This window comes from Molossus molossus, unplaced genomic scaffold (assembly GCF_014108415.1).
Source record: "Molossus molossus isolate mMolMol1 unplaced genomic scaffold, mMolMol1.p scaffold_m16_p_22, whole genome shotgun sequence".
Taxonomy (NCBI): domain Eukaryota; kingdom Metazoa; phylum Chordata; class Mammalia; order Chiroptera; family Molossidae; genus Molossus; species Molossus molossus.
Window position 1 is genome coordinate 28,054,115 of NW_023425358.1, and position 16,671 is coordinate 28,070,785.

The 16,671-nt window shown below is 51.5% G+C and overlaps 1 protein-coding gene across 1 annotated transcript; it reads right to left on the reverse strand.

Annotated features, from left to right (window-relative positions):
- Positions 1-3,133: 3,133 nt before the first annotated feature.
- Positions 3,134-15,626, reverse strand: HSPB8 (heat shock protein family B (small) member 8). Its single transcript, XM_036276723.1, has 3 exons — positions 14,772-15,626; positions 7,998-8,061; positions 3,134-4,120 (listed from the first exon to the last, which is right to left on the reverse strand). The coding sequence occupies exons 1-3, from the start codon at positions 15,136-15,138 to the stop codon at positions 3,961-3,963; spliced, it is 591 nt and encodes a 196-aa protein (XP_036132616.1). The 5' UTR covers positions 15,139-15,626; the 3' UTR covers positions 3,134-3,960.
- Between the last annotated feature and the right edge of the window lie 1,045 nt (positions 15,627-16,671).

A 16,671-nucleotide genomic window follows, 5' to 3' on the forward strand; every position in this document is an offset into this window, starting at 1 on the left:
TTCGTTTTCCTCCTTCTCTCCCCAGGTTCTCAGAGTCCAAAGAGGCTGTAACCCGACACCCAGCACAGTGCCTTCTCCTGGTAGGCGCCCAGTAAATATTTGTTACAAACATGGAATAAGGAGGGATTTTCTCCTTGGCTTGAAAGCAGAGCAGCTAGGGTCCGTTTGGGTTTTTATGACTGTTGTTATGATTTATCCCTTCTTAAAAATTGATTTTAGAGAAAAAGAGAGAAAGAGAGAGAGAGAGAGAGAGATCAGTTTGTTGTTCCACTTACTTCTGCATTCATCGGTTGATTCTTGTATGTATCCTGCCGGGGATCGAACCTGCAACCATGGTGTATTGGGACAACACTCTAACCAACTGAGCTGCTCGGCCAGGGCCTGTTATTTATTCTGCTGCACAAATACCCGGGTTGTTGTAGGGCGTGCTGTTAGGATAGGGAAGGAGAGGGGCTCTCGACAGCCTGGTGGGAATCCCACCTGAGACCTGTGGCCAAAAATGGGGTTTTATAGGAAATAGCTTCACAGGGTGATCTTATTGTAAATTCCTAACTGGGCAAGTCTTGATGGGTAGTCACGCCCCAGGTGTATAACATTTTAGTAAAAGGTTTATCTTTGCCTTGAGCAAGCCCTGTCCATTGTTTCTGTGCATCTAGGTTAACACACCTTTGAAATAAGCCGTAACCACCCCCAAGAGGGCACATGGTCTGGTTAACTGTCCACTGATCCAGTCCCTGCCTTGCTTCCTCCCACTTCTATGTCCTCTTCCTTACATCCCCTCCTTAATTTCAAGTGTGTAAAAGAAGCTGCAAAACCGTCCTTCTCCGGAGCATTGATGATCTTGCTTCCTGGCATGTGTTGTCAGTTTGGGCTCGAATAACCTCTTACAAAAATCCTCTGCAGGTTTGGTCATTCTTCCGTGGAAAGACCCTAAAGAGTTAACCAATGAAGAGGGTGAGAAAGTAATGCCTGGGGAGAGAACAGTGTGTTCAAAGTTCTGGAAACAACAGAGGGCTTGTCTGGTTGGAAAAACAGAGGGAAGTTAGTGGGGCTGGAGGGTGGGGGTGGGGGCTGGGGTGGGTGGAGAGAGGTAACCAGCGGACAGATCTATAATGCCCTGTGAGTCTTGCAAAGAAGCTTGCACTCCATCCTTTGAACAAGGGGGAACCCCGGGAGGATTTTACCGGGGACATACCTTTCGCCTTCGCTCATGTGTTTTCTTCTGCCTGTGAGGCATCTCCCCACCCACCCCTGTTTGCTCAAGTCCTGCAACGCTGCTGATCTGCAAATCTGGCAGAGTATCCCCTGCTCTGTAAGCCATCCCTGACTCCCCAACGCCCTGCAAAGCCCCAACTGGAACTATCACTTCTCTCCTCCCCCGGCGTGGACGGACTCACGTGAGGCACACTTCCAGTTTGCTTGGTTGGGAGAAATGCCGACAGGGTCATTAACGGTTAATAGTGCAGGTCCTGAGGTCAGACCGCCTCGCCTGGGGCTTACCAGGCCTGTGATTAGGAGCAGGACACTGAACCCTTCCTTGTCTCTGTTACTTTGTCCATAAAATAGAGATAAGTTGAACCTACCTCCTAGAATTGAGTTTATAACACATATAAAGAAAGCCCTCAGTACAGTGTCTGGCACGCATAAGGACTTGGTGAGGGCCTGGTGTTCTTTCATCTGCTTGCCTCTGGTCTGGGAGTCTGGTGGGCAGGGAATGTGGCCCATTGGTCCCTATATCCTTGGCTCCTAGCGCAGGATCTAGCAGAGTATGTTCTCAGGGAACACTTCTGATTTCTGCTGTCTTTTGGGGGTTTGGAGGTGTCTTGAAAAGCAGCCCAGCAGCTCCTCGTTAACTCTTCCAAAAGCAAACATCTAGGTTCGAGTTCTGCCTTCACCGGTGACTTACCCAAGACACCCTTCCTCTCTCAGCCTCAGTTTCTCCATTGTAAAATATTATCTACTTCCTAAGGTGATGTGGGATTACATGGCAGTGGCTCCAAGGATGGAGCATGTGACCCAGGCCTGGCCAACCAAAGCACTGATTTCATGGGCCGCAGCTCAAAGATGGTCAAGTGACACCCAAGCTGGTCCAAAAAGAATGATTCTTGGGCATATGACCAGAACTATGGGAAAAGACTGGCTTTTCTCCACCCCCGCTGGGGACTGGAATGTGGGAGGGTCCAGGGCTGTATTGACTGCAGACATCTTGACCACAGGAGAGGTCACGCGGGCGTGGAGGACGAGGAGCGGGGGAGGCAGGGACATCAGGGGGACTAGGAATGAGCCAGCACCTCAGGACCAAGAGATGGAGACAAACTGACTTCTGTTGACATCTCTGGGAGCCTGAAAGGAACTTTCATCCTGCACTTCTCAGCCATATGTACCAATAAATACCCCTTTGCTTAAATTGGTTTGAGTTGGGTTCCCTGAAGCCTGAACGTGGGTCTGTGCCCCTGGCAGCATCTGTCTGTGACAGTCATTGTGCTGCTGACCCCCCACACAGCTGCTATGCCCTTTCCCTCCTAACAGCATCTTGTTTTATTCAAGCAGCAATGTTCCTGGCCTCAGAGGATAGATCAGTACTGACCTAAGCCCATTATGGTCATCCCTTTCCCTTTTGCCAGGGATTGGCTTCAGGATAAACATAGGACCCAGTTTGGGTCACTGAGATAAAATGAGTCTTCTGAGAGCTCCTGGGACAGCTCTTGAACTGACAGAAGAGAATGCAGATGAAAAGCCCCTTTACCCCTGCCTTCTCTTCCTAGACACTGTCACAGGAGGATGAGATGCCTGGAGCTGCAGCAGCCGTTTTGCAAACATGAGGATAGGCTTGGTAGATTTGTCAGAGACGGAAGAGGAAAGAGATGGGAAAACTTTGGTTGTTTTTTTTGTTTGTTTGTTTGTTGTTGTTTTTTTGTGTGCGTGCGGCATAACAGCTGAAAAAATAAGTGTGAAATCACTTATAGCTAGATTTCTTATAAAGTTAGACAATAGATGTTTACGTCATTTAAGCAACTGTTCGTTGGGTGTTATTATGCCTTGAGCATTCCCAACTGATACTGAAAATCTAAGTGGTATAACATTTAATTCCTCAATCAAAAGAAGCACGCAAGGCTAAGAACATCAGCTCCTTTATTATTATTATTATTTTTTTAATTATTATTATTTACTGTTATTTTTCCCTAAAGAACAGCACAATTCAAATAACAATGACACACGTCCACCCATATGCACAATAGCACTCTCCTGCCTGCCAGGCTGTCTGGCCTTTGCTTGGGTCCTGGTGGAGCTGTCTGGAGACAGCCCCCTCTGTAAAAATCCCGACGAGGACATAGGAGACACAAGAAAGGAGGACTTTAGCCAGGATAAACTGAGGGGCTTCCAGAGTCCTCGGATTGTCAGCTTGGGAACGTGCTATGGATGCCTAGGAGGAGGGCAGAAGGCACTATTTGTTTTCATGTGACTGTTGGATAAATCCCATTTGGGGATGTAAGACCTGCCCATCACCCTTTGTAGGCCACAGTGGGGTGAGATCATGGGCTCCATCAATCAACCAGGGGCAGGCATGGACATTAGGAGCCCAGGATAGGAATCTGGGTGATGCGCGGTCCCCAGAGAAAAGCAATTCTTGCATTAGTTGCAAGGTAAGATACAATGTGACATGCTATGTCCCCTTTTATATGCTTTGCAACTACTGAATGTACATTTTTATCAAGATAGAAAAGGTAAAGAAGAACTCCCAGCATTTTGGCCTAACGCCACCCAGTGTGACTTGCCTATTGCGCCCTCTGATGCAAAAACCTAGTACTACACTATCCAGAGACTGGACAATTACCTGGACCCCCAACATTTTAATCGCACTAATCTATGAGTTCAGCTAAAATAATGTATAATGTACCCTGGAATCAGAGAAGCCCTGAGGGTTGCGGGGGGTGACAAGGATGGGTCAAGACTGGGGTCTCAAGTACAGGTGACTTCCTGGCCGTCTTGGGGAAGCTCGCTGTTGAAGCTGTTCTCTCCAAATGTCGAGTAGGGGGGCACCTGGGGAGCTTCGATGATCAGCAGGCCCTCTGGGGAAAGCGACGCAAATACTGTTGCAGGATCCACCTCTGCAGGAAGCCTAGGAGAAGCACACGATTTGATTCATTTATTATTTTAATACAGCCGAAACATTCTTTTATTCCTTTGAAAGGAAATATTTCTGATAAGAGCTTAGGCTTTGGAGTATACAATGATGGGTGTGCATCCTGGCTCTGCCTCTTTCTAGCTGTGCGTGTGATCTTGGGAAGATCACTCAATTACTCTGAGCTTGTTTTCTCTTTTGCAAAATGGAAATCATTATATTACACGTGGACAGTCTTTGAAGCTTTAGAATTCTTTGCAAAGAATGTGAACACGCTTTGCAAATGGTAAAATGCTGCTCCAACAGTGACTCACGAGGGAGCCATGGCTCACATGTTTGATCCTAGGGTGAGTTCCCCACTTAGCACCCACAGTTGACCAGCTGCTGGCAGAAATGGTCACCACAACCATCCCTTTACAGGGCATAGGTAGGTGAGTCACATGCTTATAGCCATTACCTGGTTAGAGCTTCACGATGGGCCCCGCGTGGTTAATAGGTAGGAATTCATATGCCTGTTGCATAGGGCATTTGATAGAGACGTGGAGACATTACATGACAGGCCCAGGGAGTGAGAAATCAAGCATCAAAGATGGGATTTCTGAATCTAAATCTGGTTCCAGGTCTGAAGCTATTTTTTTTTTTTTATACTCACTTGAGGACATTTTTCCATTTTTTGTTCAGATAGAGCGGGAGGGAGAGAGAGGAAGAGAGAGAGAGAGAAACATCGACGTGAAGGGACACATCGAGTGGCTGCCACCCGCACGACCAACCAGGGCCGGGGACAAATTGCAACCGAGGTATGTGCCCTTAGCGGGAACCGAACCTGGGTCTCTCTGTACCGCAGGCCGACGCTCCAACCGCTGAGCCAAACCAGCCAGGGCCTAAAGCTATTTTTATGATTATTTGGATTGTTTGGGGTGAGCGAGGCTACCTGGGGCATAGTTTCTTTAACAAACGATTGGAATTGTGAGACCATGACATGACCTCTGTGGGATGCCATTCTTAATAAAAGTAACAAAAACCAGGACCTCCGAGCATTTCCCATGTGCTAGGTACTTCACCTGAATCTTCTCAGTTAGTTGTTAACAATAATCCCACCAGGTGAGATCTATCACGGTCCCTAATTCACAGACAGGGATCGAGGTCAGAGAAGTGAAGTGACTGGCCCAAGGTCACACAGCTGATAAGCAGCAGCAGGGAATGGAACTGGAATCCCGGTCTCTGAACTCGGAGTCGCTGACGGGGATGCTCTGCCTCTCTGGCACCAGACTTCTGAAGTAAAGGACCATCGGGGGGAAGCCAGAAGGTTCCATCACCACGGAGCCTTCCTGGCCCAGGCTAGCTCTGCCTGCTGCAAAGTTACTGTCTTGATGAAAGAATCAAGAAGTGAGGTAAGCCCGTTCCTGGTCACGGTCAGGGCATTTCCTGGCGGGCTGGGGAGTGTTTTGCCGTGAACAAGCAACCTGTAGCCACATGAGCGGCATCTACTCAGGAGATGCCAGCCAGTTCGGAGCCATGGTCATTAGCAGGGGGCCTGCGGGGAAGGAGGGAAGAGAAGGGAGGAACTTGGGCAGCTGCCCAGCAAGCTTCTGAAGCAGAGACAAGACGAAGTTTGGACCTCACCCTGGCTGCTGGGGATGGGCCAACTCTGTTTAACCGTTCGCATGCCAACCCAGTGGACACCTGGTGCAATGTGACGGGGTAGCTGTGGTCCAGAGCAGGCAGGAAGACCTGAGTTCAAATTCTGCCTTTTCCCAGTTGTGTGACCTTGGGCTAGTGATCTCGCCTCCCTGAACCTATTTCCTTATAGGAAAAGGGGATAATAACTGTTGTCTGGCATCTGCTTCTCTGGGTGATGCGAGAATTACGTGCCTGGCACACACAAGTGCTCAGTAAGTATTAGCTTCTACACTGTTATTGTGGTCACGGGCTGTACAGGTGGGCACCCCAACAGCTGTGAGTATTTTAGCGCAAATCCCGGTATCGTTCAAGCACAGAATGTCAGAGCCCCAAAGAATCTTCATGACTGTCCAGAACAATGCTCTCATTTTACACATGGGGAAACCAAGGCCCAGAGGTGGCAATAGCCTTGGTCAAGGTGACCTGGTTTGGAGGTCTTAATAAGGTCAGTTCCCACGGACTGAGTCCTGAGTCTATACCCCGTGCTAAATGCTTCCCACACATCTTCTGGGGCCTCATCATGACCCACCCGTGAGGAGATACAGAGAACAGAAGCTCAGTTTAGGCGGAGCCAGGACTCCCAACACCCAGAGGTGAGGTTAAAAGATTTAACAACAGCCCTGGCTGGTTTGGCTCAGCGGTTAGAGCATTAACCTGCGGTCCAGAGAGACCTGGGTTTGGTTCCTGCTAAGGGCACGTACCTCGGTTGCAGTTTGTCCCCGGCCCTGGTTGGGTCATGCGGGTGGCAACCACTCGATGTGTCCCTTTCATGTCAATGTTTCTCTCTCTCTCTCTCTCTCTCTCTTCCTCCCACTCTATCTGAACAAAAAATGGAAAAAATGTCCTCGGGTGAGGATTAAAAAAAAAAGATTTAACAACAGGCAGGTGGACACTGACCAATCAGAATGGATGGATTTATGCCACGGCAATGGGGGAGGGTCCTGGGGACTCTTTAGTTCTGGGACGTGGGGAGATTCAGAGGGTCCCGGTCAGGGTCAGGATGGCTGGTTGGCTGCGGAGGACCGTGGGGGTTCTCAGGACAATGGCTAGGCCTATATTGTAACAGCCAGCCCCTCCCAGCTGCCGGGCCCAGCTGAAGAGCAGCCCTGCCTCAGGCAGCTTCAGCTTTCCTGTCTGGTCAAGTAACTCCTAGCAAGCTGTTTTCCCCAGGCCCCAGAGACGGGAAATCCACCCAGTGGCCATCTTTGTAAAACGATCGCTCTGCCGCCTTTCCCCAGCTTGGCCCTGCCTGTGTCTCCACCAGCAGACCTTATTTGAGCCTCTTGAAAGAAACATCAGCTCCCCTCCCCCTTCTTTCCCCCTTTCTTCCCCCTCTTGGCTGTACCACGGGGAGGTGTGGGTCTCGGGGATGGCAGGCCAGCCAGTGAGGGCAAAGACAGTTCGGCGTTTGCCTTATGGGGAAGTGTCCCCGGCCTCCGCGAGCCCGGAGGCCCCGGGCGCTCAGCGTGGACACGTGGGGGCAGACGCAGGCGAGCAGAATCCCGAGGCTGCAAGGAGCCCAGGAATTCAGCTCCTGCAATCTCTCCGGACGCGGGCTATCTTCGCTAGAGCTGCGGTGGAGGTAAGATTCAGTAACAACGTAACAGTCACACCAAGCCGCTGCCTACGAGGAACTGCTGTGCGGTTCATTGCGCCCCGATCTCAGTGTATTTTCAGTGGTGCCCGCAAGACTAGAATCACCATCAGGGAGCAATTTGGGGCTAAGTTCTAACTGGAAGGACCTTGGGTGTGTCCTCTCACCCGTGGGAGACTCAGTTTCTCCATAATACAGGGAGGGTGATGTCTCTTCTTCCGTCTGCACACCTCCGCTGCCAACAGAGGCTGAATGCAACCATGGTGGACAAAGACTTTGGGGCCAGTACACACAGTGGGGTGATGCTGCCTGGAGAAGGGGTGTGTCCATGAAGCACTGCGGCTGCTTCCTATGTGTGTTGCCAGTAGGGCCTCAGTGTGGCTTTGACTCATCGGCTCAGGCTGGTGGCTTCTGCTGCTCACATGATTCCTTTGCTGTGATGTTTTTTCCCCTTCAGGGTGAAGGTTCGATTCCCCACCCCAGGGCAGGGGATGTCTCACAAGAGAGAAGCGCAAGAGGGTACAGACCCCAGATCTGGGGTCCCAGGCACCTGCCCCACCCTGCACCCCCACCAGGCATCCACACTGCCAGGTAACTTACTGGATTTTCTTGGTGAAGTTCTTGGACACGATGCCACCTTCTTGCTGCTTCTCCTCGTGTTTGCCTGGCAGAGGGAGGAAAGCCAGGTGTTAGGAGCTATGTCTCCTGGGAGGCTGCTGTTGAGGACGAGCCTGCCTGGAACTCTGGCCCCGCCCTGCCTCACTGTGTGGCCTGGGGCTTGGCTAGAGGCTCCAGTGTGTTTGTGTCTCGGGTCCCTCATCTGAGCCCATCCCCCAGGCTGTTGAGATGAAATAAGACAATGGACAGGACAGTGGGCCTTGACTGCTGTCTGCAGACAATTAAGTTTGTCTTAGGAAATCACAGAAACTGGGCCACATGTTGCATTGTACCATCCACGTCCTGCGACTGACAATTACCCCCCTAACCAGCCAGTGGATCCCTGAGGCTCACACCCCAGCAAGGGTGGTGGGGAAACAGTAGCGCTAGCTGGACCCCGGCTGGCTTCAGAACTCATGGAACCCTTTCCCAACTCCGAGGATGGGCTTCTTTCGCCCTTGGTTACCGCTGTGGAAACTGAGGCCCAGTGCTGGGTCCAAGGTCACCCAGCAGGGGCGTGGCAGCCCTGGGCTCTGAACTAGCTCTCTCTGAATCTAAGCAAGTGCTGGGGTCTGAGGCCTCTCTGCCCGTCCCAGATTCCAGCTGGTTCTCAGAGTCATGTTACCTGTACCTGGTACTGAAAGAACCATCTAGCAATAAGGTTTCGTTCTGCTAACAAAACCACCGGACTCCCCAAAGGGGGCGCTCCTGAAGGAATGGCATCAGGCACCTGGCTGTGAAATTCCACCTACTCCACCTGCCCCAGGGTGCAGGGGAGGGTTTTTACTTTTCTCTCTTTCTTTAGGAAGGAAAAAGATGAAATTACAAGGAAGCCGGGGTCCAAACTGCTATCACCTTGCAATTTATGTAACAAATTCTGAGCCTCCTGTCTCTTCCTCATTCTTTTCTCCTTGTTTTAATGGAGAGAGAGTCTCTAATTCAGCAGTTTTCAACCTGTGGGTCGCAACCCCTTTGGGAGTCGAACGACCCTTTCACAGGGGTTGCCTAAGACATAACAGTAGCAAAATTACAATTTTTAAGTAGCAACGAAAATAATTTTATGGCTGGGGGGGGGTCACCACAACATGAGGAACTGTATTAAAGGGTCGCGGCATTAGGAAGGTTGAGAACCGCTGAGAAATTTCTCTTTAAATGAAGATTAGTGCCCAGAGGAGCCATTCACCTTCTCATTTGTGGGGCCACATTCCAGGGCCAGGAACCCTTATTCACACAGGGACACTCTTCTGAGGGGCTTGGGAATCTAGACTGAGAAATCGCGTGGGGTATCGTGTTTTTCCGCAGTCTAGATTTTGGAAAACTGACAATTTATAGGTGATTACATTACTAATTGCTTTTTATTATTCATTACTTCTTTCTTAATCACTTTGTCCTGATTACAAGATAATGCATGCATATGTTAGAAAATGCCAAAAATAAAGACAAAAAAATCCATTAAAACCACCCAGAATCCCATAGCTCTGAGAAAACCACTGACATTTTTGTATATGTGCCAGACTTTTCTTTGTTACTTAGGAATGCATACATGTTATATAGTGTACATGGACATCATGTATTTTATCAAATGGGATCACTGTGTACGTTACACTTGAAACCTGTTTTTTTTTGTTTTTGTTTTGCATTTATCTTCAGATAGAGCGAGAGGGAGAAAGGGAGGAAGAGAAAAGAGAAAAACATGGATGTGAGAGAGACATATCGAGTGGCTGCCACCCACACGACCCCACCTGGGGCCAGGGACAAACTGCAACCGAGATACGTGCCCTTAGTGGGAACCGAACCTGGGACTCTCTGGTCCGCAGGCCAACTCTCTAACCGCTGAGCCAAACCAGCCAGGGCTGAAACCTGTTTTTATGTCTTGCTGATACATTCTCATTATTTTTCTGTATTACGGCAGATAGTCTCCGACAGGATTTTCAGCGGCTGCCCGGCGTTCACTGCGGGAATATGTGAGGTCACGAAGCCAGTCCCCAGCGTCGGGCACTGAGACAGACCCTGACATTGGAGAGAATGTCACTGCGCTGAACGTTCTCACAGCTACGTCTTTTCACCCGGCCCGATGGCTTCTTTAGGATACATTCCAAGTTCTAGAATTTCTGAGTCTTGATCTGTTTCGCTAAATTGCCCAGCTGGGCGGAAAGGGGCGCATTTATAGGAAATCGTTTTGAAACTGGAGTGTGGGACTAACCAGGGCCTGCTATTCTGTGAATGTGCTGATGCTCTCAGAGTTCAATCTGACCTGCCAAGTCCATGACCACCAACTGCCCAGCTCTAACGCAGGCGTGTGGCCAGAGGAGTCCTGTTGGCTCCCTGGTCTCCTCCCCAAAGCCTGGCTTCTGGAGGCTGTCTCCCTTGGGGACAGGCCAGTGCCTCTGAGTCAGCCCTTCTGCACCCTTGGCATCTTGGGAACTGTACAGGAGAGGAGGCTGAGAATCAGAACAGCAAACTCATACAGCGCTTTCCCGGTGTCAGCCCCTGTTCCAAGCACCTTACCTTTCTCAGCGCCTTTCACTTTCTCAACAGCCTTGGAAAGCAGGTGCTTCTATTATTACTATTTGGTGGATGGGGAACAGAAGTTCAGGGAGGTCAGAGGATGTGCCCAAGGTCATACAGCTTAGCAGAGCGGGGGCAAAGGTCCAGAGGCAAGTATGTGGCCTTTGGACTTGAGTCCCTGCTCTGACATCTGCTGGCTCTACCTTTCTCAGAGCCTCAGTTTATTGTTCTCTGAAATGGGGGTGACAACAGCATCCTGAGTATTGGGTTACTGTGAGGAGCAGATGAGAGCAAGTCACAGAACTGCTTTGTGAGTTGTAAAAGTACCATGTGGAGGTGAAGCTTGTGGTTTAATTTTGATGTGTGGGGACGGAACTGGTCCTCAGAAGCTAAGTCTCCCTGTCTATCTCTGAAAATCAGGCGTTGGGGGGGTGATTAGTGAGGAGAGGCTCTCTGATTTCCATAAGGGGAGTCCTGGGGCATCGGGATGAAAGAAGGTATTGGAAGGAATTGGGGCTTGAAGTTTAATTTGCATATCATTTGAATATCTATTTAGTAGGGGCAGTTGAAGGATCATGAGTGATTTTTAATTTCTTATTTTGCTTTCCTGTTTACATTTTCTATGTGGAAATAATTTGATTTTGTAAATACAAAAAATGTAATTATTATGATTAAAGAAAAACAAAAGAGAGGACTCATCTGAAGGCTGGGGGGAGAGGGAGACCGGAGGCCCCGCAGCCTGGGAGAAATGTGGACATCAGCACCTCTGGGAAGCCACTGGCCCAGCTAAAGAAGGCGCTGTTACCAGGGAGGCAGAGGCCCTGGGAGAAGGGGCGGGCACAAGGCCTCGGGGGCTTTCCAGTCCCTTTCCTGGCCAGGCCTGGCCCAGTGGCCCAGTGGGGAAGGTTTCTTGGCTGGTGGCTGCAGGGCGGGGGTGGGAATGTGGGAGGCATAACGGAAATCTTCTCGTCCATCACCATCCAAACACTTGCCTGGAACTGGACACTCACAAGTGGTCAGATAAAACAAGGCCGTCTCTCAAAGATTCATAAACCGCAGTAACAGACTCAAGGCTCTGGGAAGTCCCACAGTAAGGAGACCTGGTTATAATTTTGTTCCATCTGGCACCTTCTAGAATTCTAGACCCCCTCCTCCATCCATTTCTCAGGTGCCTAGTGACCTCTGAAAGCACACTGTGGCAAGGACTGGTACAGCCCACCGTCCACAGACCAGCGGGAAAGCCGAGGGCCGGAGGTAGTAGGGAGGATTTGTCCAGGGCCGCACAATCGGAACTGGGAACCGCCTAAGTTGGCCTGGCTTTGAATTTCAGATATTGCCATGGAGAAGTGGGTGATCTGAGGTGAGTTCCTCTCTCTGGGCCTCAGTTTCCTCATCTGTAAAATGGGTGTAACAAACGTACCCATATTTCTTATTCTTATTCTTCTTATTTTTTAATCCTCACCTGAAGATGTGTTTATTGATTTTTAGAGTGAGAAAGTGAGAGAGAGAGAGAGACAGAGAGAGAGAAAGAGAGAGAGAGAAACATTGATGTGAGAAACATCTATCAGTTGCTTCAACTGGAGATCAAATCCGAAACCTAGGTATGTGCCCTGACCAGGAATCGAACCTGCAATCTTTTGGTGTACAGGATGACATTCCAATCAACTGAGCCACCCAGCCAGGGCCCTCCCTATGTTTCCTTAGAAGTCCATGTGAGTAACCAGCGAGCCAACCCACGCAGGCATTTAGCACTGTGTCCCACAGGTGCGTGGGGAAGAATAGGTTTGTCATGTGATTTGGTGTGGCAGACTGGCCCTGACTTCTGACTTGTCTTGAAAGTTGCTTTTTAGATGGAGCCTCTGCGACCGGTTTGATTTTTCAAACCGCTTTTATGAGAGGCTCTGTATGTACCTCAGGGGATCCGGATTCCATCAAGCTGAGGTTGCTAAGTGCACACCTGTGAGAATTTTGCTATCTAAAAAGGCTTTGTCTGTCCTTGTCTTATTTAAGTTCCTCAATGACCCCATTTTACAGACGTGGAAACTGAGGCTCCGTAATTCATTCAAAGCATCTGGATTAGTAAGGTACTTAGCTGGGATCTCGGTTTGGACCTGCTAGACCCCACTTGTTAAGAAGCACCTAGAGCCCTGGCTGGTGTGGTTCAGTGGTTAGAGCATCGGCCCGCACACGGGAGGGTCTCAGATTCAATTCCCAGTCAAGGGCATAGACCTCGGTTGCAGGTTCAATCCCCAGCCCCGGTTGGGGTGCATGAGGGAGGCAACCAATCATTGTCTCTCTCTCTTTCTCTCTCTCTTCTCCCAACCCTTCCACTCTCTCTAGAAAAAAATCAATGGAAACCAGTGAGGATTAACAAAAAAAAAAGAAGGAGGATGGAGGAAAAGCCCCCCAGGCTGGACAGAGGTCACCTGGAAGGGCCACAGGCCATGGGGGAACCCTCCAACCTGGGGTGGAAAACTCTGGAACCCTAGTTAAAAGAAAGATGGAGAGAGCAGCGAGAATAATCACCGAGCCATCATTAGCTCCATTTTACAGACTCTCTGCATTTATTATATATTGTCTGCATCTATTTAACCTTCCCTACAGCCTTATAGGATAGATAAGATCCCCATACTACAGATGAGGCAACTGAGGTTCAGAGTGGTGAAAAGACTTCCTTGTCCACATCCAGAAAATGAACAGCGGAGGCAGGATTTGAACCCAGGTCTCATGAAGACCGTCTACCGCTTATAATTTCGCGGAGCCTTACCGTGTGGCTGGAATTTTAACAACAACATCAACTTCAATAACAATACCAGCCAGTGTGTTTCAAGCACTGTAGGCACACACGTTGCACACACCACCTCTTTTAATCTTTATGCCATTGTAGCCCTTTGAACCCCAATTTCCAGGTTAGGAAACAAAGCAGAGAGCAGTTAAGTAATTTGCACGACCTGCTGATTAGTGGTGGAGCCGGTTCTAGAACTCTGGCCCCGCTCCCCAGCCAGCGTGAGAGCCCTGGCTGACCCCCTCCAGCAGCACGTGGCCCCTGCCTGACTCGTGGCCCACCACACCTGCCAGAACCTCTGATGCTTATAATTCCAATCTGCTGGTCTTTGAAACTCCCCCTGAACACCGCCCTGCCAGGGCTTGTCCCTGCCCAGCCTGTGTTTGCAATGGCTTTTATTGATTTTCTGGCCGGCAGAGCCTGCTGGGGAATGTGCTCTTTTTAATGGAGCTTTAATTGCGAGGGAAGCGACAGGCAGCTTCTCCTCTGCGGCCCAGCCTCACGGGGCTGAGACTCCAGCCTCCTCTCCCCTGGAGTCGTGGGCAGGCCCAGACTCTGCCTGCTGCTGACTCACAATGTGACCTTGGACAAATGCGGCCTGGGTCTCAGCCTCAGCCACAAAATGGGACCAGACACCTCTGCCTCTCGGGGATGGAGTGAGAAGTATTTGGGAGAAGGAACATAAGAGGTGGAGCCCAGCCCTTGGCACCTAATAGGTGCTTCAATGACCAATTCTCTTCTGGCCTCCAGTTTCCAGACGGCCTGGGTTTGAATCTTTGGTGGCCTTGGGAGAGTTACCTCCCTGTGCCTCAGTTTCCTCATTTGTAAAAATAAGAGACCAACAGGACCCCCGTGCTCTGGTCCTATGAACTGAGATGCTACAGAGGAAGCACTCAGTGTAGGGTCCAGCGGGTGGCAAGAGCTCAGTCAAGGTTAGCAATTAGTGTCGTTAAAATGGCGTTCGGGCCTCAGTTTCCTTATCTGAGCCGAGGAGAGCGTTCCCCTTGAAACCTGTGCGGGTTATTAACACTAGCAACACTCCCGCATTCAACACGCCCTTCCAGACTATGCTGTGATGCTGGGGGGCAAGGAACCCCATTTCTCCTTGGTTTTGTTATTCCTTCTGTATCTGCTTCAAGTCTTCCTGTGAAATTCCCCCTCAGTTTCGTTTCTGTCAGGTTTCCATTTCCCTGCCTGGTCTCTGATTGACACAGCGCCCCCAGCCCCCCAGCCCCCCAGCCCCGGCAGCCGGCTCAGATTCTTCCCTAAAGGTAACTCTGTGGGCTGCATTCCTGAGCCATGAGGTCACCTGTGTCATGCTGTCACAGCTTCCCCTCTAAGGAGAAGTCCTCTTGGCTATTCCCAGGCTGAGGTCGGCCACCCCCAAACCCCCTCCTTCTGCCTCCCTCCTGATCCCCACTCACCAGACACCTCCACGTATCTGTCCTTGGTCTTCACCATCAGCTCCTCCGGCTTGAAGCTGTGCACATTGACACACACTTTCCAGGGCTCCCCAGGGAAGGGTGGGGGGCTCCTGCCGTCAGCAGGTATTCCAAACCTGCCAGTGGCGGTGGGCACCCGGGGCACTGTGCCTGGCCTCAGGGAGCCTGGCCAGGCGGAGGAGAGTCGAGGCAGGGCCCAGTCGGGCCAAGAGGCGGTCAGGTCGTCAGGGAAGGGGTCCATGCCAAAGCCATCATCCAGCAAGCGGGAGGACAGGGGCGCGTCTCGGAAGGGGTCTCGACGCAGGCGGCTTGGGTAGTGGCAGGGAAAGGGCATTTGACCATCACCCATGGTAGATGCTGAGCTGGAGCTCACGCGGAGGCTCAGAGAGAGGGAGCCACCTGCCCAAGGTCACACAGCAAGGTGATGTGGGTGGGCTAGCCTTCCAAGCGTATCCTTCAGCTTCAAAAGTCGCTGCACCATCCACTGCCAAGGGTGGAGGCACACAGCAGGCTGAGGTCCCAACCCCCAAAACCACTCCAGCCTCCAGAGGCGACCCGGGCTGGTCCTGCAGAATCCCAGAGCGCCCCTCTCCACGCGGCCTCACCAGCGATCAGCCAGCCACTGCCCTCCCAGGCCGCCTAGGCTCGCCGCCAGAGCCGCCGAGGTCTTGAGTGGAGCCAAGGAGCTTAATAAACCCCGGGACGCAGGCCTAGAAACTTCTCCTGGCTTCTGGGCTGGGAGCCTTTTATTTATAGCTGCTAGGGGCTGGAGGCGGGTTTTGCAAGCGCCTCCTGTCACAGGAGTATTCGGAGGTGATGAACTAGTCCCTGAGATCCGAGGAGGGCCCAGCTGGGCTCCCAGGGGGCTGGGAGGGGCCTTCAGTCCAGCTCCGCCAGCCTCTCTGCTGGTCTCTCCGCCCCGCCCCGCCCCGCCCCGCTGTGCCCCGCCCTCCCCTCCCTCTCCGGCCCGCCCTCCCGGAGCAGGGCCCTTAGACCTGGCTATTAATAACCCTCCGCCTGGCTGAAGGCTCAGGTCACCCTCTGCAAATACTTTCCCCAGAGCCCGCTGCGTCCTGCCTCCCCCCTGGGGACCTGCAGAAGGGGACGAGAGACCCGGGCGCCCAGCAGACTGAAGGCAGAGGGCCTGGGTTGCAGTCCCCACCTACAGGCTATCAGGGCTCGCCTTCAACGTCTGCTGCCGGCCGTCACTTTACTCCCAGGCAGCTCGGAGCTCGGTCTTCCCACTTGTAAAATGGGTCTAACAGCGGCCTGCTCGTGGGTGTGTCCTGAGGCAGCCACCAGGCCATCCTCCCACGCACTTAGCACACCGCTTGCTCTGTGCCAGGCCCTGTTCTAAGTGCTTCACAAACATGAATTCGCTTCATCCTCGCGGACAGTCCTGCGACCTAAGGATACTAGCATTATCCCCCTGTCCGCGAGAAAACTGCCCTGGGACTTGTGAACTAATGGTAGCTTCTATCATTGTTATGACCGTAATGATATCACCAGGCACGGTCCCCAGGCAGGGGTGAGGGGTCTGAAACTGAGGCCCTGCCTCTCCCGCCGGGGCTCTGAGAGGGAGCTTGGGGTCCAGTCTTTGATCTGTCCCCAACAGGTGGGCAATCTGAGGCCGGCCATTGCGTCTGTGGGCTTCTGGGTCTCAGCCCCGCCTTCGCCAGGGGGTGGGTGGGATGGGGGTGCTGAGGAATTCAGTGAGTCATTGGCTGAGAAATCGTTTTGATGTTAAGCAGCGCCAGCATGAGGCAGTTGGCTAAAAATAATAATATGGAGGAGAACAACATCACCATCTCTGCCTCCTGTGCACCTACCCCTGCGGGGAGCAGATGTTAGCTCACTGAGCCCTCACAACAACAACGGGGTG

Bases quoted from the DNA above. Each gene is read 5' to 3' on its own strand.
- HSPB8 (XM_036276723.1), bottom strand. From the start codon at position 15,138: ATGGGTGATGGTCAAATGCCCTTTCCCTGCCACTACCCAAGCCGCCTG. The intron at 8,062-14,771 runs GTGAGTGGGGAT...TCCCTCTGCCAG, and splicing joins CAGATACGTGGAGGTGTCTG to GCAAACACGAGGAGAAGCAG. The intron at 4,121-7,997 runs GTAAGTTACCTG...TGCTTCTCCTAG, and splicing joins AACTTCACCAAGAAAATCCA to GCTTCCTGCAGAGGTGGATC.